This window comes from Hippocampus guttulatus, chromosome 1 (assembly GCF_054856545.1).
Source record: "Hippocampus guttulatus isolate MCC_2025c chromosome 1, RoL_Hgut_1.0, whole genome shotgun sequence".
NCBI classification, from domain to species: domain Eukaryota; kingdom Metazoa; phylum Chordata; class Actinopteri; order Syngnathiformes; family Syngnathidae; genus Hippocampus; species Hippocampus guttulatus.
The window spans coordinates 36243705-36269163 of NC_141261.1; the positions used below are offsets into that span (position 1 = coordinate 36243705).

The following is a 25459-nucleotide window of genomic DNA, read 5'->3' on the forward strand; positions in this document are numbered from 1 at the left end:
GTCGACAAATGAAATTGTCAAGAGTCCACCTGCGTACTGAATATTTATCAGCCATTTGCTGTTGGAGTGTGCGCACACCGGGCTGCCTGAAATATAGGAGTCTGGAGGCATAGCTGGATGTGTAGGAGCGAATATAGAGGATATAGCAGACAGTAAAGTGAGAAATAAACATCTTGAGTTGACTTTAATGGGGCATAAGGAACAAATGCCATTAAATACAGCAAACTCTGCAGTACGGCAGCCGATTCTGTGTCGTTTGTTTGGCGACCCATTCCTACCTCTCGGAACTGATGATAGGCGGGAACGGCTAGCCATAGAAGGTAACATTTCTTGCCTTGGAGCGATATTCCCTGCGCTTCCCAAACATGTAACAAACTTTCCAAAGGCTGCACTGCCATGGACTTAGATGCACTGCTGCCTGATGACGTCCGTTGGCAAATTGGCCTCATGGTGACAACAAGAGCAACTGAGAAAGGTTCTGGGACACCACTGTGTAACTAGATGCATTTGGCACTATTTGGGGTGGGGGAGGAGTGTCTACTGGTGCTTAAGTTAAAGAAAATATTTTTTACAAATCCCAACTGTGTGGACCTCTTCTCCTTGCAAGTATCCCATGTTGTAATGTGGAGATCCACAGCTATTCATTCGAAGTGGCTAATTTATGTAGAAATGTGTTTTCATTACTAAATTTAGCTGCTGGGGCTTTTAATCAGGTGCACTGTTTGGTCAAGAAAGTGTTGGGAAACATCATTTCCTATGCCAATGAGTTTAAAGTTCAGTTCACAAATGTTTTAAATTAACTTGCTTAGTCCATAGATAATATAAAAAAGTGAATGAAGTTCATTGTTCCAAAATTGAACTTGATCATAGTTATTAAGCTATCTAATTAATTCATGCTTTCTTTTAATATGTTACAAGAAGCCATTATCCTCTAAATACTGGCATTTCCTCATTGTTGCCATCCATTCAGTTCACACTAGTAGACGGCTGCAAGTTTCACCCTACAATCTCATGAGGAAAAACTTGCTCCTTGAATGCTTTTTTTTTTTTAAATGAAGAATTCAGGACTGCAATATTTAATGGGCAAGCACAAATAGAATCTAAGGTCCAGGCTGAGATAGGAAAAAAGCTTTCACAAAAAGTAAATCCCCCTTTTATCTTCAGACTACCGTGAAACACACATCCCTACGACTTCCTTTGAAATCGCACACCCTGAATTGAAAGGGAAAAGGTTGTCTAATGTCAATCAGGGACCAACAAACAGTCACCAACCTGTACAGATTTCGCGAGTGAGTTAGCAGCCGCAGGTTCGCAAAAACATTCACCAGTCAGAAATACACGACGTTAAGTTCATGTTCGCCCAAAACACAAAGTGCAGTCAATTAAAGCTTCCCTGTCTTATAAAAATCACATTTAGGTTTTCAATTTCCAAAAACTATTGTCTGACGTGAACCATGCCTTGCACAAAGGAGCTCTCAAAGTATTTGCTCATAAAACTTGGAAGGAAGCTGGAAAGGTTGAACAAAAATATTTCCAAAAGCCTTAATGTTCACCAATGGTAAGTCACCTTTTCGATGAAAAGAGGAACTTAATCTTTTTTTTTTTAAATACACTTACCTGTCCCACGTAATCCGCTTCAAACTCCAAGCCGCGACTCCCAGTTCCAAATCCGCCTCGGCGCACCGCGCTAACGCTCCTTTCTTCTCATCGTCGGCTCCTCAAGCCTTATATCCATCCAGCCGCAGACCGTTCAACAGCACCGATCTCTCCGCTGAACAAAGCAGGGCTGTGAAAAATGCTGAACTTGTCCAGCAACGACAGTCAAATGGCGCCGACATTCCTCCCAGTCAAAAACAGTGCTGGTATACCCATGCTGCCGAGAAGGCGCAACCACCAAGCACAGAGTCTCCTCCTTGATGAATGTCGGGGCCAAAAAATGCTGAAAAAAGTCCACATCAGGTCCACATAATGTAACAACAAACACAAAGTGACAAAACAAACACAAAAACAACAAAAAAAGCAAGGCTCATGAGAGCACTTGCCGACGGCTGCCTACTCGGGCGTCATCTTGACTTCAAAAAGTAATGTGCTGTCCCATATCTTAAACTAGCCTTCTGCTTATTTTTCTTCCAAAAAACAATCATGGTCAGCTGGAGTCTCAGCACTATGGATAAAAAAAATGTTGATGAAAAGAGCAGGCAGTGGGAGCCTTCTTGCCCCTCTGCTGCTGGGTACACCTTAGATCCTTGGCAGAACAGGAGAATTCTGTGCCTGTAAATACTGTCTTTAGAGGATGTGGAAGACATCTACATTATTGGTCTTCTGACAGCAGATTTCCTGCTATTTGGAGTTTCGTGATCTATCGCAAAATTCAGCTGATTGGAGCAGCTTCATTTGGATGGGAATAAGCTGACCCTGACTGTCTTATCCCCATCTACAGGAGCTTGGGACGTGCCAGCGAAGGATCTTGAGCTGGTGTGCGAGCTTGAGCAGTTCAGACTAGACATAGTCGGGCTCGCCTCCACTCATAGCTTGGGCTCTGGTACCAGTCTTCTTGGAGAAGGGTTGGGCTCTATTCCATTCTGAAGTTGGCAACAGTGAAAGGTGCCAAGAAGGTGTGGGCACAAAGTTATTGCCCCCAGATTTTTACCTGTACATTGGGGTTCACTGCGGGAGGGTAGCTTCCCTCCACCATAGGGTGATGGAACGGGTCCTGACTAAACTTTTTTGGAGTTCTATGGTTAGCGAAGGTGGGGTTGAGAGTGCTCCTGGTGGGTTCCCATTGTTCTGCTGAGGGACTTTAATGCTCACGTGGGCACTGAAAGTGAGACCTGAAAGGGCGTGATTGGCAGGATCTGAACCACAGCAGTGTTCTTTTATTGGACTTTGTTCTCTTTATGGATTGTCCATAATGAACACCATGTTGGAACATAATGTTGTCCATATGTGTGGGGCAATTCAAGATATGAATTGCCATTGCATGGTGTGGCGTTGTTGCAAAGTACAGCCCATTAAATGCACAGAAGCTTTCACATATTGATGAAAATTCACTTTACGGGTTTAAGACAGTGAGACAGCCAGGGAGGCACCACACATATTTTGTGACTTAGAACCACATTTTACATTTTATATATGCCAAAGATAAAATGGTGTGATAATATCAGGAGCGCAGCGCCAGCACTCATTCGTTCTGAATGGAGAGCTTATTCTCATTTATTTGTCCGTCTCTCCGGGCCAACGGCTCATCATCCTCACTCTGTAGCATCTGAAGCCCTCCGGCGGCCCCCCAACGCAGCCATCCCCAAGGTGGGGGCCCCGATCGCTGGCGAGCTTCTTTCTGCTGTGCTGCTGGAAAGATCATTCATCTTTTGGCGAAATGCGATCTTTTGTAGCCCAAATAGGTTAATCATGGAGTGCATTGCTAAAATAATCATCTTTTAAATAAGAAATATTTACAATTTTCTTCAAAGAGACCATGCCCCCGGACCCTTAGAGGGGTTAAGATATGCTTTATTTGTCCCACACTGGGGACATTTACAATTCAATACAATGGGTTGTATCCTTCTCTCATTTTCACCCATTTTCATGCCTGAAAAAGGATAGGTGGTCACAATGTACATTGTCAGTATGAATTTATTGAGTAAACTAGACTGCTACCCCACCAGTTTTGTCAGAACACAGTCCTGCCTATTACATGCCCTTTAAATACAGGTAGGTGCCAACAAGGCAGCTCTTAACTTGTGGTAATCCGACAGAGAAAAACTTTGTGTGAGTGAATAAGATGTGATCACTGTTAAGCCTTTGATGCTCCATGGCACCTCAGGCTCACCCACCCCCCTTGCTCCTCTAAAATCGTCACGGTGAGCAGCATTTGATTGACATGTGAATAGTGGCTCAGTAAATCGGCGTGTGGCTCAAGTGCGCTAATTAGAAAACGTCAGGCGCATGCCAGCCTAATCATCATCTATACACTCTTTGCATGCTAATCGCGATCCATACATCTTTACGTGTGAAGATGTTCAACACTTGTCATTCTGACATGTTGGCATATTAATTTGGACTGTGGCTTGTCACGAAAGCAAATCATCTTTAGTACGTGTCGCTGTGTAGACCGTGCCCCCCCCCCCCCCCCCGTTTTCTTAAATTTAATAAGTCTTCTAGCTCTTCGTAATTTCAAAAACCTCCCCTACCATTGGACTGTCTTGTGTGCTGCTTAGCTTTTCATTCTAAGCAGGCTTTGCCTCTGAATTTTAGTGCAGTGAACATGGTCTACTGCGCTATCTTATGACTTTGACTGATGGAGCCCCTCCAATGTGATTTGTCAGCTCAACAAAGCAAAACAGTGGAATGGGGCGGGGCCTCTTTGTGTTCTTGCCGCATCAGTGTGTTGTGACTAACGGAAGCGGAGTGGGGTCAACGCAACGTCAGATCTTGTCCCTCTGTGCGCCCTCCTGCCACAGTTACTCCAGTGTTATTCTGTCCGTACCGCATCACCCATTAGCTGCTAGGCCTGCGGGATCACGGTTATGAGGGCGCGGTGGGAGTGCAAGGTCAGGGGCTCCCTTTTCAAAGGCACATGCACCTAGTCTTTGAAGGAAAGAAAAGATGAATTAGCTTAGTGAGTTGACTGACTGACATCACTTTGTGTGTTTGCTGAAAGTCTGTTGTGCTAATAACTGCAATCAGCTGAGAGTCACACTCTGGGTGGGGGGACACTTTCACTGCGGCGGTGGGGATGATGAATGCGTGTAAACGTGAATGCAGCTCATTTAGGCAAAATGTTGAACGGATTCCCTGGTGCGACTGCACAGCTAAACCCCCATCTGCGTCCCGTGTGGGAACATCACCATTGCATGAGCACGTCTCGTTATATTATTATTCTATTTTCCTTCCTCTCAACACTCATCTTCAAGCTGATTAGCCTAATGAATTGAGCTCCACTGTCGCTAATGTGTCTGAACAGGCAACTTGAATTATCCGGTCAATGTTGAACATGGGAGTGCCGCATGAAAAGGAGCAATGTTGTTTTAATGCCGTGACAAAGATGCTTAGACCCAACCAAAATAGTGCTTGCGCTTGACATAAATGAGAAAAGAAATTACAAGATTGCCATTTACATTGTCCTTAAAGAAACACAGGATTCAATATTGGGCATTTTTGACCACTTCACCAAATCACTTTGACATCTTCCGGGTTGTCCACTATTACTGTTCATTTTGGCCTTGTCAAATATTGCCTTCATTTTCCTAACCATCTCAGGTTTCTCACAGATGAAAAACGAAGAGAGATTTGTGGCATCAGTAGCTGGCGAATGCAATCAGCCTCACTGTCCATGAAACAGGTGCACCATTTCATTACGGTTGCATAATGTACACGGACCGTGACTGATTGTCACCAAAATCTATGTGGATATGGACATAGTCATCGTCTGAAAATATTAGAAAGAAACTACCCATATTTTGGATTATATTAATGAAATCCAATGAAACAACGCTTTTATGGCCATGCAACGTTAATGTGATCCAAAATATTGGGAATTTTGTAATGGAACGGTGCACCTGCTTCGTTGACCAAGAGGCTGTTGCATTCACCAGCTACTGACACCCTAAAATCCATGTTGTCTTTTTCACTTAAAAGAACATATGAAACCAGTAATTTAGATGTTAGGGCAATACTTGATGACACCAAGAAACCAGAAAGCTAAAAAAAGTGTTTCAGTAAATCAGATGCCATTGACATTTGCACTTCTATTCTTCATATACCCTGCCCAATAGAATGAAGGAAAATGAATTAGGAGTCTTGTTTTCTTTGAAGAACCAGATAATCTCGCACATGGGCAGACGACATATACAGTAGAAGTGATTGACGCACATCAGAACTGTTAGAAATGATGAAAAAAATTCATGTCTCCATGTAAAGTATAGTCTTTTGTGAGGTGCATCTGTTAAAAATTTCCTCACCACTAAGAAAGTCCTTCGCACTTTTAACTCTATATTACGGTGTCAATAGTGACAGTTTATCACATTTGCCAATTTTCTATTTTTCTATCGTGTATAATATCTTGGTCATCTGCTCATTTTTGCACAGTGCTTAAACAGCAGAGAGGTTTAATTTGCTGCAGCGGACGGGTCTGTCAGCAGCATCAAAGCAATGTTATGTTCGATGTTGATGTTCTTGCTTCGATGTGCAACTGCTGGCATCTCTTCAAACGACAGCCAAGGCAAGCATGTAAAAGTCGATGTGGTGACATCTCTGCATAAAATTCCTTTCTTAAGGAGTCCCTCACCACAGCCTTGACAAGCTTGATTAAGTATCTATTTCTGCATTTCACATCACGTTGTGTGTGTGTGTGTGTGTGTGTGTGTGTGTGTGTGTGTGTGTGTGTGTGTGTGTGTGTGTGTGTGTGTGTGTGTGCGTGTGCGTGTGCGTGTGCGCGCTATCCTATCAGGTAATCCTCCACATCTGGTACTGTGACGTGTAGATTTAGGCTGCAGCAGAAGCAGGATTAGCCACATTCTCACCAGTAATGCATCCAGTTTTCTACTGCGACTAGTACTACTACTACTACCAAAAAAAACCAAAACAAAAAAAACCCATGCCAACAGGACATATGGCAATGTGTTTTTAAATTATTATTTAAATTAAGTGTGACAACTTGCAAATTTAACTCTTCACATTTTCTGGAGCGTGACAATTTGTTGTTTTTTTTTTCATTTTTGTGCAATGTATAACATTTGCAATTTCCTTAATATCAACATAAATTCACAAATATCAATATGTAATACAGGTACAGTACTATAATACTGTACGTATGTGCTTTTCTTGTTTAAAATTTGATACATATGTTGCGCGTTTTTGACAGCGTGCGTTACGATAGCTTCATATTTTTGTAACACTAAAAGATACCGCCCAATTTCTGTGTTCTTTCCAACTGGCTTCTAGTAGAAAAAAGTTAGGATGCACTCGGAAAAGGTAAACCACCTTGATATGCTCAAAAGGAGGAAAATAAGTCATCATAATGGAACGTGGCGACCGCAGAGTCTCCATTGTCATTCATTGGACTGTACCGATAATGCATCATCATCATTGTCATCTTGATTGTGCCACAATTTTAAACTTCTCCTCATTACAGTACTGTAAAAACTGCAATTGTTGGCGTGTTCTCGTGCTAACGTGGGGGTTTCCTGTAACTGTTTTTTTCAAGGGTACAGCAACATTGTAAGAACCTATTAATGTAGGCAATTCCTTTAAAAAAAAAAGTATGTGGACGTGACTGATGGTATTTCACTGTTTGTGGGAGTGTGAGGTTCCTATTTTCCTTCCTGGATTGTGATGTCATTAACATTAAGTTTTTCAATCTTTTCCACTGACTTCAGTCAGAAGTGAATTTGGCCATATGTGGCCTCTTGAGATGATCTTTAAACGTTTTAGCAGATTCTCTCACCTGAGAGTTGTGTGTTACACTCTCTCTGATTGTCATGTAGATGCTTAAAAAAGCTCTTTTTTTGGTGGGGGAGGGGGGTGTAAATGTTTTATTTAAGTGTGTAGCCACGCACACGTGTGTGCCAGAGAGATGATTGGGTTACCGTTTGCTGTCAGGAGCCAGCATACACCTTCTGAATTATGCATCGTTCCTTCAAAGAAAGAATGAAGGCTGCGGAAGGGGGCATTTGTGAGATGGATGACAACAGCACAAAAGCAAAGTCTCTCAATAGACTGGTACCTCACACACAAACTCGGAGGCACGCACGCACACACCGCAACCTCGAAGAAAAATGAGCTGATTAGTACGAGGCAATGAGAAAAGGAAGTGAATGTGTTTTTTAGGCTGTCTGTGCGTGCGTGTGCACAACTGATATTGACTTTTACTCACATGTAGAACTGTTTGGCTAAAGCAAGGTGGCACTGTTCATCCTTTTTGCAGTGCAATGTGTTTCAATCTACCTATTTTCCTTTTAACGGTCTTTATTGTGCATATCGAGATGGAACGTAAACTCGATATGTTCCAGTCCCACCCGTAAGAAGTGAAACTGCAATATTAATTACTTATATTCCTCCCACATACTTTTAAACATGTCAACTTGTTAAAACATGCTTGAACTCATTAAACACACCTTAAAGTGCTCCTTAGCCACCTGTTCTCTCTTTTGTCACAAAATGGAAATAATAATAAGACACTCGCTTGCTTCGAGCTGTTTGTCGCTTAAACTGACACTTTAACAAAAAAGAAAGAAGCATTTATCCAGTCTAGTTAAACACCAAACTGTTCAACCAAAGCATATAATTTTTTTTTTCTAACAAGTCTTCTCGCTTAATGCTAACATATAAACGCAAAGATGGGCCTCCGGAAATTGGAATAGATGCTAGAGTAGTTATCAACCTTCAAACATCTACCACTTGAACACACAGACGACAGCGGTGCAGACAAAGAATGCATACAACTAAACGCACAGGCGTATCTTCTCTCTGCTCCATGAGAACACTGCATATTAAAACGGCAAGACGTGCCAATGCAAAACACTGAAGGGGCGACCGCTTCTGCTAGCCGTTATCCTGAATCTCTTCCAGTAGACCTCAGTGCTTCCTTGCATATTGCGGCAAAGTGATACGCCACTGAAGGCATGTTAACTCGAAATTCTAAATCCGAACTTGCCCATGTATTGTAAAAACGCATGAAAGAGGATCGCTGAAAAACCGACGGTAGAGCTTGGGCGTGAACGATGACCCGGAACATAGCAATGATTCACTGTGGCTTCATTTTGTGTGTGTGTGTTTGGGTGCAGGTGGGCAAGGTGGGGGTTTTCTCTCCTGGCTGTATGGCATTGCATACAATTAATTTTAGCAATTGATTGAATACTGTAAATTTTTAATGATTCACCACCATTCCCTCTCTGAGTTGTAGCATGTTATCAATGTCTACTGTTTTTAACGTCAGCATCTCGGAAAGCAAATGGTGCACACAGAACACTGTCAGCAATCAAAATCATGCGATGCCTTTGTTTTAATGACAAAATTTAATGTTGCGACAGGAGTGAAGTTGCTGTTCACCAGGACTGTTTTTTTTTTTTTCTTCTGAGATGATTTTATATTCTCCAGCGACTGCCTTTCTGTTAGAGTGCAAGCTGTTGACTTGACAGATGAATGGACAACACCGGTTTGGCCACATCTTGATGTGTATTAAAAAAAATTATATATACAGTATATACAGGTATATATATAAATTCTTTTGAGGTCATAATACTAATATGTAATATATTTTCCCCATCCAGGTTGTTAGCTCACCCTGAAATTTGGAGGATCCAAGCCCGACATGGGAAATTGGCAGATTTGGTTTCCAGTAGCCATTGTGGGTGAATTTCAGGGCTTGCGCTCAGGGAATTGCCTAAATGAGCCAAATTGGAAGCAGATCTTTCAGACAGATGGGTGATGCTTAATTGCAAAACTTTTGTGCGTCCGCACATCTGATTGTGGGCGGACCTTGATGTCAAACTTTGATCATTCTGAACATGTACCATGACGTTTTGGGGGCAAATGCTCGTCATCGCTATTTAGAAGTTTTTAATTGTTTTTGCCTTTGTCGTTGTTGGCAAATTGTTTATATTATTCTGGGTAGGTCAATGGTAACAGAGTGTTGGTGTCCCTCTACATCTTGATGTGTAGTGAAGTGCTTTAGAATTGAGAGGGATGGAAGAGCAGGGCAACGTCCGGTGAGATCAAACCTGCTTGCCTCAGCCAAGCCATTTAATTCTCCTTTAGGCATGTTTTGTCACGTGCGAACTTCACAGTCATCCATTCGGTCATGAAACAATCACATGCACAGTCCCTCCGTCTGGGGTGGTGATGTATATCTGGAAGAGGCGTTGTCGAACAGCTAGCACCTCCGGTCCGTACTGAGAAACAGGGCTGGGAGGGTTACGAAAATGTATTCCAATACAGTTACTAGTTACTTGTTGAAAAAGTCAGTCGTAGTGTAATCCAAGTATCATGTACGTTGATTATTTTAAATTACTTTTGGATTACTCCAGTACCAAACACGTAAATGAAGACAAAATAAATGAAAAATCTCTGCAATATATTCGTTTGTCTTTGTCTTTTTTTTTTCTCTTATTAATCAATATGAATGGTTTTGGGATGCTGGAATGAAGCCGCAGCTCTCAGGATTCAGATTCAAAGCCTCAGAACTGGTACGCAGACGTGCGAACCACTTGGTCAAGGTGCTACCGAGAAGTATGGATGGCTGGATTGATTCAGTGATATGAAATAATTGCTTTTTTGCATGAGGTAAGATGGAAGTTGTTGTTCTTACAAATAGTGGTAATAAAACGGACAAATTAAACTCATGAAGTCCTTTGCAATGGTAACTTAAACCCATACTCTCTGCTCCCATCACACACACACACACACACACACACACACACACACACACACACACACACAGAGTGTAATTTTGATACGATGACAGGGACAAGTTTTGCTGTAATTCTTGCTATCGTGGTATTTAAATAGTAAATCTGTGGGTGGTCTGTGACAGGAACATAACACATGACTGACGTTGGCGGGGCAGCGGGCTACCAGCTCGTCGTACGTAGCAGTCGGGATTGCAGCTCCCGCATTTCCGTAAATATTATTTAAGGTAATTCTGTCCTTTGGTGAGTGCACCACATCCAGTTCCCAAATAAACAACTAAGCCCGTTGCACCTGTCTGTGTGCATGGAAATTCTAATTCTGCAAAAAAGCCCCATTTTTAATAAACATACCTATAATCTGATTGCGTTTTTTCCCTCTCGAACTGTAAGGGAAAACAGTTACGTTTATTTGTATCCCGAATAAATAACGCCAGTACACTTACTCTATTCCATTTCTCCCCAAGCCTGCCAAGTTCACGAGTGCCACGAAAATACGATGATTCCAATTTTAATTCTCTGCCCTTTTATCAAGTCCACTCCTCTGGTGTTAGCTTTAAAAAAATTGAAATGAATGAAAATAGAAATGATTACCACCTCTCCACACACTGAAAGAAGTTTCTCAAAACAATCAATAGTAGGCTAAGCTCATCCCTGCGACTTTGTACGTGTGCACGCTGGTGTGTTCATTCGCACGTATAGCACTCAGCCGCTGGGGCATCATCTTTGATTGATGCAGTCAGCGAGCTCAGGGGGAAAGAGACGGCCGCTGGGGATGGAGGGAGATAAGGAGGGAAAGAGGAAAGCCGATAAAGGAGAAAGAAAGAGCCGCCAATGCATTCATCAAGCGGCACAATCAGATTGTTTTGCTGGTGTCAAGTCTTTTTTTTCCATCATCCTCTCCTCAGCAACTGCCAGCCCCCTCAATTCCTCTCTCCACTGCACACTTGTGCACGTGCGCACATGCCCATGCATGCGCACACAGGGTATCACGCTGATATTAAATCATGGGAGGTTGAGGTGAGAGACGACATGATGGTGTGATAGAAAATGTTTGCCACACTACCCTAGTCAGTGCGAATAGTTTACACACACCCACACACCCAAACACCCACATACACACACAAAGACACACAACTCTTTCTTTGCTAACTCACATCCTTCCTTTCTGTACTCCAGTTCCAGTGTTCCATTGCAGTTATTGCTTTTTTTTTTTTTTTTTTTAAATCTGTGGTTATCTTTTATGCCTTATTATTATTATTTCAAATGAGACCACCTCCACACACCTATTACCCAGAGTAAGCACACATCCACACCTCAGCAGGTGTTGCTCCACCGTTGATATAAAGGCCTTCTCATTTGCTCCATTGGAAGGCGGGCCCCTGTTGCAATTCGAATGGTTTGTTGTCCTTCTGTCCTTCCTTGATCCTATTCGTCTCCTGTGCCTGTCTCATTGTGCCGGCCATGTCATTGCGCAGGACGGCTTCTCATTTTCGTGCCATATCTCATGGGACTGTCAATTTCACACACGCACACGCACGCACGACCTCAAGTCAAATATCACTGATCCTGAAGCAATCTCGCAGATACTGCCAAGTACATCGTAATGTGTATGATAAAAGCCAGTGGGGAAGAAGAACCTGTCGTCATCTTGGATGAAATCTGACTTTTTGGATGTGGCTCATGTACTTTGTAATAAGAGTGTTGAGGCTACATTTTAAGCAACTGAGACGATGCACTGGAGATGAAGAATTGGCATGCTGTGTGATACGTTTTCTTATCAAGTAAAAGGCCATGACCAATTTACTCGTAGAACATGCAGTCCATCTTGACATTTATATTCTCAAAATCCTTCGTTGTGACTCACTCGCTCTCTTTTTCTCTCTGTCTCTCCCTCGTTCCCGCACTGGCAAACTTAGTGATGTGTTTGGGAACTCGCAAACAGGAGCGCTCAACGTACCAGGCGTTGACATGTTTGCCACCACCCCTCAAAGGCAGCACAACAACAAAAACCAGTAAACCCAGTTCATTACAATAAACCACATTACACTGTTTAAAAACAAAAAAACAAAAACATATCTTCATCTTAATCTTTAAGGTTTTTAGTTTTGTATCAAACGAATATCTCATTTTGATTTAATACCTATGGTATTAGCGAAGCAAAGCAACATTTTTTAGTGAATTAAAAACATCATATAAAAAACAAATGCAGGTGTTTATTTCAGTTTTCTTTACTCATCTGATTTGAATATCTTCTCTTACTTAAAACAAATATTTGATACCTGAGAATAGTGAATTATGTTGACAAGTATTTGTCTTTGCATTTTTAGATAGTTTCATAGTATTCATCGTGTAATTATGCATAGTATATACTTTTGGATTCCATTTTAAAATGCGCTTAACATTTAAAGCTAAAAATGTTAGTGCCAAACTTACCTCAGTTTCAAGTTGCTCCACCATGAATAAAATGTCGAAAAATGCTTGGACAGAGCTACAAAATGTGTTACGTGTCGAAAATAATTCTACTTGTCTTTATTTTTATTTGCACATATGGCAGCTGCCGGTGCGATATGCTGCGATTTACATATGATCCAATTAGTCGACAAATCGTTACTACTGTCGGTGACTGGTCCACTAGCAAAATAGTCGTTTGTAATAGTCCAAGTCAAATAGCACAAAGGCTAATAAAAATATATTTCCGGGTCTTATGTGAGCGAGACACAGCTGGCTAAGCCACATGGACGCAGTAAAAGGAGGACACGCATTGTGTTTCTAGTTTCATATGTAAATGTCATTGAAAAAGTGAAGCTTGTGGTAAAAATGGAAGCAAACGGTATGTAATGCATTGGGCACATTGAAGGTAAATGGGAGTGCGCCCCACCTTTTGTTACATCCACACTTTCCTCATAGTGTCACCGACGTTCTGTTTCTGAAGCAATCTGTGTCTTCCTTGACTGAAGCGCTACCCCTTTATAGATTGAAAAAGTGTTCCAGTGCTACAAATTCTTTGGAGACCCCCAAAACCTTATACCGGCTCGCGCAGTTCAAGTTGCAGGGCGTCCATGTGTGAAATGGTGCAATGTGCAAGGGGTGAATGGCCAACTGTCATGTTTTGCGATTGTCTGGTCCAAATGAGGTTCGGAAACATCACGCAGTGTGCAATGGCCCTGAGACTGAAAGCATGGCACTCAAATGGACACTTTGTCTTTTCCAGCTGGTGGCGCTGTTTGAAGTGCAGCGTGGGATGACAGACAGCCCTAGGGAGAGCATCTCGAATGGCGATTCCAGTGATGCACCCAGTCCCGAGCCCCTGAGCTACTATTCATACACGCAGCTCCAGGAGCCAATCAGAGGAGAGATCGAAGTCAACGAGGCCGTTCTCAAAGCCAGTAAGTCACAGAGTGTTCAGTGTTATTCAAATTCACACAATTTTGTTGATTTTCATGTGGTGATTCACGGTGCATACCTAAAATTCCAGGTTGCTGAATCAATCTATGCATTCATAACTCAATTAATTAAAAGTTGAGAAAAATATCAACAAAAGAACTGCTTGCCTGCCACAGAAAGAGCTTTCTTCACCTCCAAATCCAAAGCCCATGTGTGTGTGTGACATCCTCCACCTCTTAGCTGGCCAGATAAACACTTGTACATCTGTCCTCACACTCTCACAAGTCTGCTGTCATATCAGCCGCGTGTTACCCACTCTGCTATTCAGCCTGTACCACCTGCCGTCCAGCTAACCACCCGGCTTCTTGAGCCCTGACCCGACTCCATCTCATTTCTCTTTGCCCTCCCAGTCTCTGCACGACCTCAATTCCTAACTAGATTATGACTGCAGCCTGTTGGCTGAGCATGAATGGATTAATTACAGCCAACCCCCCACACCCCAACTTCCACCTTCCCCCTTCCTCCTCTCATCCAACACTCTTGCTGCACCATCCTGCTCTCCAGCCCCAATGAACCCCGACTAACTTAGTTATGCTGTGACCCTGTGAAAAAGAAAGGCATCATGCCATAAGCAATTCAAGAAGAAATGAGAAACAAAGTGATTCAAACATATCAGTCTAGAAAAGGTTAAAAAGCCATTTCTAATCCATCTCTGTCTGTCATGCACATGAATGACCTCAAACAGGTTGTTGAGTTTTAATCCATGAAATTTGGTGGCGTGTACATTCAGACTTTACCACAGATCATCAAATTGTTGCAAATCAATTCCAGAAGTATAGATCTTCTTGAAACTATTTTTAGTGGTTCCGATTACTTGACCGTAATGTCTAAATGTCAAATCTACTCAATATGTTCTGCACTCCAATTTCCTTCCAAAGCTGTAGATTTGGAAGCAGTTGTCTATCAGGCGCAAGGTCTGATCATCGTGGGCCGTGCAGGCGCTGTGGCTCATTCCTTGCTGCTCACAGCTTTCATTATGAGTGTTAACGATGCAAATTGAAATTGACAGTAATGTCCTCAAAGGTACAGGCCCAATACCACAGAACCCTTGTAAATGAAAATCAACACATACATTAATAACGAATAATGAGGAAATGTTGGACAGCCAGAGAGCTGTGTGAAAAAGATGTCACATTTTTGAACCACAATGTGAACTAATCTTTTCCTGAAAAGTCAAGTATATTCTAATACCTTTATTGGGGCGCTTACCCCTATTTGAGTTTTCACAGTAATCTGGTTATAGTGTGCATGTAATCGCGCTGAGTGGTGCCAGAAGGAACGAGATGTAATTCTGTAATCAGTTAGGCGTCAAAGTGTTTGTGTGTGTGCATGCATACATGCGTGTGTGTGGTTTGTTTGAACAGGGTGATTGGACTTCACACGGGCCCAGTGGGATGATTAGACCTGCATTGATCCGCTGCTACACACACACTCTCGAGGAAAAGAGTCCTTATCGCATCATCCCATGAGCAGCCTGAACCGGGTCGTTCGGTCGATTGCCAGTGAAACAGACCACTGGGCAGCACACACACACACACACACACACACACACACACACACTTCCACTCAGTCATTACACAGTCCGCTTGCAAGACAAAGTCACCATATGTACCTGTCACGTGACAGTGACATGCTCATAAGCTTTCAGACAGAAATGTCCTTGTTCTAACCGCTGCCCCCGCAATGAACCGGCACTGTAGTAGGACTGAACTTTTTCAGAACCAACAACAAGAGGAAATCCTTGCAGTATACCTCCCAGAGCTGCACAGGCAGCCGAGTTAGCAAATGGAGACTTCTAAGCAGATAAGTTTGTGAGTCCCCTTTGGATCTCTCCAAAATCTTAGCGCAGTGAGGAGGTGGACCATACATTAAAAAATGCCTATTTTTAACCTTCAATCATAATCGGACATGTGTCAAAGGCAATCTTGTTTATGCTCTCGGAAAGTCCCATCTGTCACTCTCATCGAAATGTTGCTGGTGTCGGGCCAAAACCTTGTATCTCCAAAATTGTCTTTTTTTTAGGAGACCCCAAAAACATAATGTTTGTTCAACCATTAACATTGCATCCTCAAAGAGAGAAAGCCATTTCCACACTTTGGATTGGTCAATAATTTGTAATTAAAGAAATAAATACCCACACGTGTGGACTGGTTAATAGTATAATTAATTCTTATTCTTCCTCGCCGCGTTCTTTTTCCATTTTGCGAAGAGATCCCCAAACTGCATCCACTTTGCGATTGTGTTCGGTCAATGGATGAGACTGAGTGTTGATCACCCGCCCCACACCGTCCATGAAGACAGTCAGCTTATTCCCTTCCAGTAAAGCTGCTCCCGTCAAACTTTGTGCCACTTGTGAACGCTTGTAAGTGACCAAACAGGTGAAAGTCTGAAGGGGCAAGGTCTGGGCTGTAAGGTGGATGAGGGAGCAGTTCCCAGCCCAGCTCATTGATGGTCTGCACTGTTTGGCCTGCTGTGTGAATCCTTGCGATGCAAGATGACCCCTTCTGAATAATGACCCAGGCATTTGTTCTTGGATGTTTTTCTTGACCTGTCTCCGCAGTTCACAGAAGTTGGCACAAAGCTTGAAAATGATGATAAAGTCAAAAGTGTTGTGAGCGGCTGACTGAGATATCAGTCCAAAGATTTTTACGCTGAGGGAATAAGCTTGTGCACAGATGGGGAAAGTGTGTGACAGTGCTGGGAGACTATGTTGGACAACAAAAAGTAAGCTTCTATCTGTTTTTGATTAAATACAGTCACAACCTCGGTTTTCGACCATAATCCGTTCCAGAAGGCTGTTCGAAAACCGATTTGTTCGAAAACCGAAACCATGTTTCCCATTGTAATCAATGTAATTTTTTAAAATCTGTTCCAAGTCTAGAAAACAACTTTTTTAAAAGCATTTTTTCAACTATTTCACACCATAAATTGTATACATGTGTAATAAGAGAGCAGGTAACAACAGACTACAAACATTTTGTCTTGTATTTTTTACCAATTTTAACATAAACATTGACATTGTAACATAAAAATTGAACTAACATATCTCTCTCTCTCTCTCTGTCATCGTGACAATTGTAGATTGCATTCTTTTACACCTTGAATTGATAAACCCTAAAGTAATGGCTCCAACTATGGAGGCTCTGTCTGCAATCCTACGCTACGAAGTAACATCCCTCCATCCATTTTCTGAACCGCTTTATCCACACAAGTCCAGTCTCGTCCATATTAAAAGTTTGCTGAGGAAGATATTACTCGTCCTCGATGAGATTTTCAAATTCAACTTTAAACTTTTCAGCAGCTTCCTTGTCTGAACTGGCTGCCTCCCCATGCCGATTCGCTTCTTTTCCTCAACGTTTCAAACCATCCCCTGCTTGCTTTAAAATCAAACTCTTCAGGAGCAATGCTAGGATCCTTTTTTTTAATCAAATCTCCATGCAATTGTCTTGTTTTTGTCACGACTCGGACAAGCCGAGTTAAGTCTGGATCCCAAAAACGTAGACGTAAACAAGGTCTCCGTAACAAAAATATGTTTTAATGCTAATAATCACACCGATAAAGAGGTAACATAAAGCGCTGGTCAAAACAAGGACCAGAGAGAACATAAACGAATAACAAAAAACGCTTGCACAAAAGGCAAGGGAGAAAAATAAAGACCGCGAATACAAACGAAAACAATGTATCAAAATACACGCGAGCGAAAAGCCAAATCACAAAACCAAAAGCGTACTTACAAAAAGCAGGGATACCGAGAGTACAAAACGCGAAACACAACGAGGTCAATAGCCAAATAGTCCATGAGCAGAGAAGATAGCAATACCAGAAACAATACTCCGACACAGGTGCACCGCAGAAGAGACCTTAAATACAGTCTACAAATTACAGATTGACAGCAGGTGCGTGCCGAAGTCCGCTCATCAGATCAGAATCAGAATCATCTTTATTGGCCAAGTATGTAGAACACACAAGGAATTTGTCTCCGGTATAACACGCTGCATTAGTATCATCGTAAACAACAAATCATTGAACCATTTTAGAGTAACCAGTAGCAGTATTTGTAGTACAAGAAGAGTGACTACGTCAGTGACTGTTTAAGGAGTTAATGGCTAGAGGGAAGAAGCTGTTTAAGTGTCTACTGGATTTGGTGCGCATGGATCTGTAGCGTCTGCCTGAGGGGAGTAGCTGGAAAAGGTGGTGGGCAGGGTGCGGGAGATCCAGGAGGATTTTCCGTGCCCTTGTCTTGATTCTTGCAGTGTGCAAGTCCTCAAGAGTGGGTAGGGCGGTGCCAACGATTTTTTCCGCCGTCCTAACTGTCCGTTGAAGTCGGATTTTGTCCTTTTTGTGGCGGCCCCAAACCAAACCGTGATGGAAGAACACAGGATTGATTCGATGACTGCCGTGTAGAACTGTTGTAGCACGTCCTGTGGCAGGCCATGCTTCCTCAGCAGCCTCAGGAAGTACATCCTCTGCCGGGCCCTTTTCAGGATGGAGATGGTGTTGACTTCCCACTTCATGTCCTGGGAGACTGTGATTCCCAGGAACTGGAAGGTCTCGACGGTTGACACAGGGCAGTTGGATAGTGCCACCTGCTGGCCAGACCGAAAACCGAATCATGACAGTTTTGCCACAAATCGTACCTTGGCGAAGACTGTCCCCTGCTAGCTGTTTCTCATTGATGAAAATAATAATAAATAAATAAGGTGTTTTTCCTCTGTACTGTTATAGTATTGTATTCTACCACTGATCACTTTAGCTCTGCTTCATATTTTGCACATTGTCTCACAGTTGTCACTGGGTGGTACCACCGCGCTACGGTTCACTTACATTACGAAATGTCCTTCCATACTTATTTTTCCATACTTATTTGTCATGTCCTTGTTTATGATGATACTAATGCAGCGTGTTATACCAGAGACAAATTCCTTGTGTGTTCTATATACTTGGCCATTAAAGATGATTCTGATTCTGATAAGCAAATGTTTCTCCACTTCCTCGAATATTTGTGGCCTTTGTTTGCTAAACACACGAGATCCGTTAGCCACATCACTGACTTTATGATGGTCTTTCTTTTTTAGGATGCTGCTGATTTCGGCATGCCGAACTCCTTAGCCAAAACAGACACATGCACACCTGATTCATATTTCACTATCAAATCTTTCTTAAATTCAATAGTTTTGTGCACTATTTTCCTCTTTTTTCACTCATGTCACTTCTTCGCCTAACCAAGGAAGCGTCGCTTCCTCGTGTAAGGAAGTCGAGAGGAGTCGAGTGGCGCATTCAAGTGCGCTCAATTTGGTCGAAAACTGATTTTCGGTCGTAATCCAAGGCATAAAAAACTCAATTTTTGGTCGAAAATCAATTTGGTCGAGAACAGAGACGTTCGAAAACCGAGCAAAGTTGCCCTTGGTTTAAGGGATTATGGTAGCGTTTGTTTCATGTGTCACTGTAGGAGAGAGAAAAAAGGATGGTTGGTGAAACTGGCATCTGCAATCTGAAATGTGGGAAATAATTTCCAAAGTCTTCATTTAAATTGCTCAACAAACTTGAACATATCACTGAACGGGTGATACATATGGAAACTGTTTGAAAGGATATTTGTGACAATTGTTTTCACACACACACAAATACACACACACACACACATTCCGGCCTTTCCATTCCTACTTGTTTTCCTCCTTGACACTCTATCCTTCCCACGTTGGATCAGGACCCTGTCACTGCTCCCTAAAGAGAGATTGATTACAGGAAATCTGAGGATTTTGCTCGCATTCCCTCGTTTTCTCACTTTTCTCCTTCCCTTCTCCGTCACAATCCCTCCGTGCATTATTCTCATTTATCCAGCACCCGCTCCAATCTTTTTCTCTGTTGGCTTCAGTGTGACCAGACCCCGACAGAGGATTTTATATCACACTGGCTCCCCTTAGGCTGGATAATAAAAGCCCAAGGCAACACAAAGCTCCAAATTAGATTCTTTTGAATTGTTTCTTGATGGGTTCAAACCTGCCCGTGCCAGCACTCCCTCCGACTGCTGCTTTAGGCAGTGGGAAGCATTGATATACGTTTGTGTGACTGCAGGTCTGTTTATGTGGGCGCCGTGAAAGCTTTGAAATGATTGTTAGAAGGATGGGGGGCGGGGTGTTTTTTTCGACACGCCAGGGTTGTGACACAGCCATAAATAATTGCTCACCTCATGTTATTGCATCCATTTCTATAAAAAACATGTGTTATGAGTCTGGATTTCAACAGCCAGGTTTTGTCCTCGCGGTGCAGTTCTTTTCAGCTCACCGTGGGACTGTTTGGAACCATAAACTGTAATCTGGTTTCTATTTGCACCGCTGTGAGTGCTTGCAAGATGGCAATAGCTGCTGTTCACTGTGTAAATAATCTGACATCATAACAGCGTGACACACTGTCGCGCATTGATGAGTTCAGCAAAAAATAAGGTTGTAACTTGACGGTTGTGGCCAAGTGGTGAATATTGTTGCCTGCCACCCTGGAGACCCCAGTTCAAGACCATCCACTCCCAACGTTCACTGGACAAGCAGTGGTGGTGTCCCTGATTAACACAAAATTCCCATCCGCTTCAGCAGCCCCCTTCTCCAGTGTATGCAACTAACAGTGTGTGTTTGCTGTGCCCACTATTGTGATAAGTCACACGTAGAAGTGACCCTATCATTTTGAACTGTACGGCTTTCTGGAAAAAAGTGTTGAAGAAACTAAACATCCCTCTTTGTCGCAGGCACGCCCCTTTTGGTGAGGAGCAGCAGTGACTCAGTATTGGCTCCACCCGTTGAGATGAGCACGACATCAACACATGACCGAACCAATGAAGCCTCCAAAATGGTGAGGGTTGTGTCACGATGACATCTGTTTGCTCCTTTTGAATTTCACTTAATTCATTTGTTTTTGAAAAGGATTTAAGAACATTTTCCGTATTAAATTAAAGTGCCTTGGACAAATAAAGTAAATAAATAAGTGAGACAGAAGTGTGTCCCATTTGCCATTATGCTGTTTGAGGCATGCCCTCTTTGAGGACAAAGACCAAGAAGCGTTCACCCAGGACCAGCACTGTGCTTCGGGCTGCACTTTGAAATAAAGTGCACTCCATCTTTTTCAAAGAAGCTGCCATTTATCAGTTAGCCATCAAAGTGTGTGTGTGTGTGTGTGTGTGTGTGTGTGTGTGTGTGTGTGTGTGTGTGTGTGTGTGTGTGTGTGTGTGTGTGTGTGTAAATGAAAACATGCTACCAAGATAACAGACTCAGCAGTGACTTAGCATTACGGGAAATAAATGCAACAACAATTCGCTCACCTGTGCCCGAGTGCAGTGGATCATTTCCGATGATTCAAAAGAAAGACATATTTATTCCTGTTTTCCTATCCATGTTTGCAAGTCCCGCCCATAAATAAATAAATAAATAAATAAATACACAAATCCCATGGATCAAAAATAAAAGCATATATTTTGAACCACTTTTTTCTGGTCCAAGTTCAAACAGGTCTTTTACGAGGGCGATGCTGCAAGAGAGCCAGCCCTGATGCCATACTGGTGGGCCAATGACGACAAATTTAATCAATTGGATGACTGATGCTACGTTTACACTGGACCCTTATTCAACCATTCGCACGACGTGATTCCATACACAGTCAAAGCAAATGGCGCGCTGTGGCACAAAACGGCAGCAGCCAATGTGCAAGATGATTATGACGCGACAAAAATACGAAGAATAAGCGAAACACCGAACATTTATAAAGTCATTCTAAACAAAATGAATACATGTCAGTGTTAAAGCACTAAATTGTGTACCGAAAAGTATAAGTTAAATACTGTATTGGCCCGAATATAAGACGGTGTTTTTTGCATTGAAATAAGACTGAAAAAGTGGGGACCGTCTTATACTCGGGGTCTAGACATTATACCCATTCACGACGCTAGATGGCGCCAGATATCATTGAAGCGAATGCTGAACTTGACTCCCCAGGCCAAAGTGAACCCCTGTCACAAAGAATAAAAATAAAAATAGTGGTAGCACGAAGAAGAAAAATAAAAAATAGCGGTGAGAAGAAAATAATAGAAGAGATAACAGAAAATGGAGAAACATAGCGACAATCTGGAGAAAAGTGGGTCAAACATTGGCCAGGTTAACCGGCAGCTGAGGAGAAGTTATGATGTAATTTACATTTCAAAAACCAGAAGCCATTCATTTACGAATGTGATTGCACTTTAGTTTACATATTTAAATGTTCAGATATAAAGATTTGAATGAGGCAACATAACATGCTCTTTCTCTCAAATATATTGTTGTAATCATTTGTTTCAGATGTACTGTAATTATTTTCTGTAGAAAAACGAATTTGGTCTTTTTTCAAACTTGAGTTTTGAAAAAGAGGGGGTCGTTTTATAATCAGGGCCGGTAAATGTAATAATATGAGAAAGAGAGAGAAAAACTCTGTGAGGCACAGGGATGTGAAGGTGATTGTACTGTGTGTTTTTGCTACTTCATTTTTTCTGCCTGGCTTGTACATGGAAACCCACATGATGAATACGACTGCACTGGGTTCATGTCTTCATGTGAATATTAATTTTTACGAATGCATCATGTTAGAACAAGAAGTTTCCACGACATGCTGCTTTTGCTTGCTTCTTCTGAGAATGTCTTACATATGAACATTAAATTGGTACGATTAGAAATCCTCAACTAAATCTATCAAAGTGATTCAAATTTTGAATCGATTACCGCCCTTGTGAATCAAATTGATTCGATTTTGGAAATTGATACAAAGCCCTACTCTTTGGTCGCAAAGACCAGAAGTATCTCTGGCGAGAACAAGGCGAGCACTTCAACCCGAAGATTACTGCACTGTCAAGTTTTGGGGTTCTTTTACTGCATCAGGCACGAAAAGTCCAGAGTATTGATGGGATCATGAAAAAGAATATTATTTCAAGGTTCTGGATGGCAATGCCAAATCCTCAGCTAAATCTCTGAAGCTTGGGTGCGATTCAGTATTCCTACAAGATAATGATCCTAAGCATTTGTCAAAAGTAGTCACCAAATGGTTCGAAAGAACAAAGTGAAGGTTTCTGGAGTGGCCCCTCCAAAGCCCTGACTTAAATCCAAAAGAAAACCTGTGGACAGATCTTTCCAGGTGGGTTTGGGTTAGAAACTAACACATTTTAACAGAATTACATCATTTTTATCAGGGGGGAAATAGGCCCGCATTCCTCAAGAATATTGTAAGAAACTTGTCGAAGGCAATTCGAAACATCTGAGGCAGCTTCTTGCTGTAAAAGGCAACAGAATTCATGAATGTTGCAATAAAAGAAGGTTGACATCTCAAGTATACGACCCCCCCCCCCCCCAAAAAAAAAACTATTTGGAAGAACTGCGGAACCTTTTGAAAATCCCCCCTCTGCTTTTTTTTTTTTTACCCTCTGGTTTAAACAAGCATGCACCCTGTTTGTGGACCCGTTCCCAATCCCAGGTGTTTCTTATTTATGTTTAATGTTATTCATGATCCTTGATTGTAGGATGGGGCGGCCTGGTAGTCCAGTGGTTAGCACGTGGGCTTCACAGTGCAGAGGTACCGGGTTCAATTCGAGCTCCGGCCTCCCTGTGTGGAGTTTGCATGTTCTCCCCGGGCCTGCGTGGGTTTTCTCTGGGTGCTCTGGTTTCCTCCCACATTCCAAAAACATGCATGGCAGGCTGATTGGACGCTCTAAATTGTCCCTAGGTGTGAGTGTGGGCGTGGATGGTTGTTCGTCTCTGTGTGCCCAGCGATTGGCTGGCAACCGGTTCAGGGTGTCCCCCGCCTACTGCCCGATGACGGCTGGGATAGGCTCCGGCACCCCCCGCGACACTAGTGAGGATCAAGCGGTTCGGAAAATGGATGGATGGATGATTGTAGGATTTACTCATTCAATCAAATCTGCACACGTTGACATATTCACATCAGTATTCCGATCAGATCTGCCCCTGCGCCCGAATACGTGACGTACAGTCTACTATTCAGCATTTAAGGCCTTTGACCTCACTAATGTACAATTGTGCGATTGCGTATTATTTACCAAGATTGTTTTAAAATGACTGATAAATGTGTTTTTGTACACACGTGAGATTATTTTTACATTTTTTTTGGGATATTTTTGTGAGAAACTTACCTGCTTCAGACTGAGACCGATGACTTAACGACATGGGCTGAAATACAATATATGGTATGAATAGAATTGCTTCACAGTTCACACTTCCCACAATAACCACCCCAATAACCACCTAGCAAGCTAGGCTAAGCTAAATTAGCTGGAGAAGCTTTATTAATGAACACAAAGCCAAATTTGATCAGCAACGACAGTTTAGTGCAAGACAGTGCTCCTGCAAAGTAGTGTTGGAACGTACTCTGATGCGGCGCAAAGTCAAGTAAATTTTTTTCCCCCCCATATGTTCTATGCTTGCCCACTAATCTAAACGCGGCATTCTGATTAATATTGCATTTGTAGCATATAATTTAAGCAGTCAAATCCACCAGCTTTTATCTGTCTCCGAGGGTGGCCATTTTGCCAATTGCTGTCGACTGAAAATGATATCACAGTGCCATAGGGCTCAGGTCAATTACGGCTCACCGGTTTTCTGGCTCTGGTCGTGAGGTTCCCAAGCCGAGCCCCAAGCTTTGTGGAAACTCTTAGTTCCTGCTGGAATTTAACTTAATCTTCATCTTATTGACATCATCAATCAACTCTACATTTGTCACACTACTACCACTGTGAAGCTAAGACGTGCACAACATAAGGGGCAGCACGCGCTTTTGTTTGTATGTCGCTTTTGTTGGTATGTAATAAGTGTGACTCATGCAACTCATGCACCATTTTCTTTTTTCTCAAAACTGTGAATGAAGCTTATATACTGTGCTCTGTAGACAGCATTGGGTATTCATCTTCTCTCAAACTGGAGGGCCAACAGCTTTCATCACCCTGAGGTGTGGTGTTAACACAGCAGGGAGTTGGACCTGATACGTTAAATGTCCGGTGTTAATTATTCCTTGGGATGTTAAAAAAATAAAAAATAGAAGAAGCAGGTATTGACGAGTTGTGTTCCCCCTTGTGTGCGTACGGCAGCATGCATGGTCGTGCCTTGATCGTGTGTTTTCTTGGGGAACACAACATGGCAGCCAGTTGATGTGATGGATGTATCGAAAAGGGCTCAAGAGTGGTTTTGCAGTATGCGTGTGCACAACAGACACGCTTTCTCAGATGCCTGACAGGTGCCGTGAAACCACTGTACACAAAAGATGCGCACACATTACTCATCCTGCTGACACACACACACACACGCGCACACACACACCTTAATTTTGTAAATTTGCATACTGCTGTGAAACACACACTCGCACACGCACGCAATAAATCATCACATAACTAACATACTAGCATGTGTGATTGTGATTTTGAATGATTTGAATGTAGGAATATGACTGAGTGAGGTTCAGAATCACAATGTTGATTTTATGTCCAAGCAGATTTGCTCTTCGTCAGAGGATGACCGTCACACTGGGCACTGTGGCTTGAACCTTTCATGTTTGTGCGTGTTGTGTAGAGTTCCAGTATGAATTATTTTGCC

General features: G+C 42.4%; 1 protein-coding gene across 1 annotated transcript in view; it reads left to right on the forward strand.

Moving 5' to 3' along the window:
- The window catches only part of pard3ba (par-3 family cell polarity regulator beta a), a 141578-nt gene that overhangs the window by 15897 nt on the left and 100222 nt on the right, over positions 1 to 25459 (forward strand). The window contains exons 3-4 of the mRNA XM_086128539.1: positions 13618 to 13792; positions 20590 to 20693. Of these exons, the coding sequence (XP_085984665.1) occupies positions 13618 to 13792; positions 20590 to 20693 (279 nt within the window). The remainder of the gene's footprint in view (positions 1 to 13617; positions 13793 to 20589; positions 20694 to 25459) is intronic.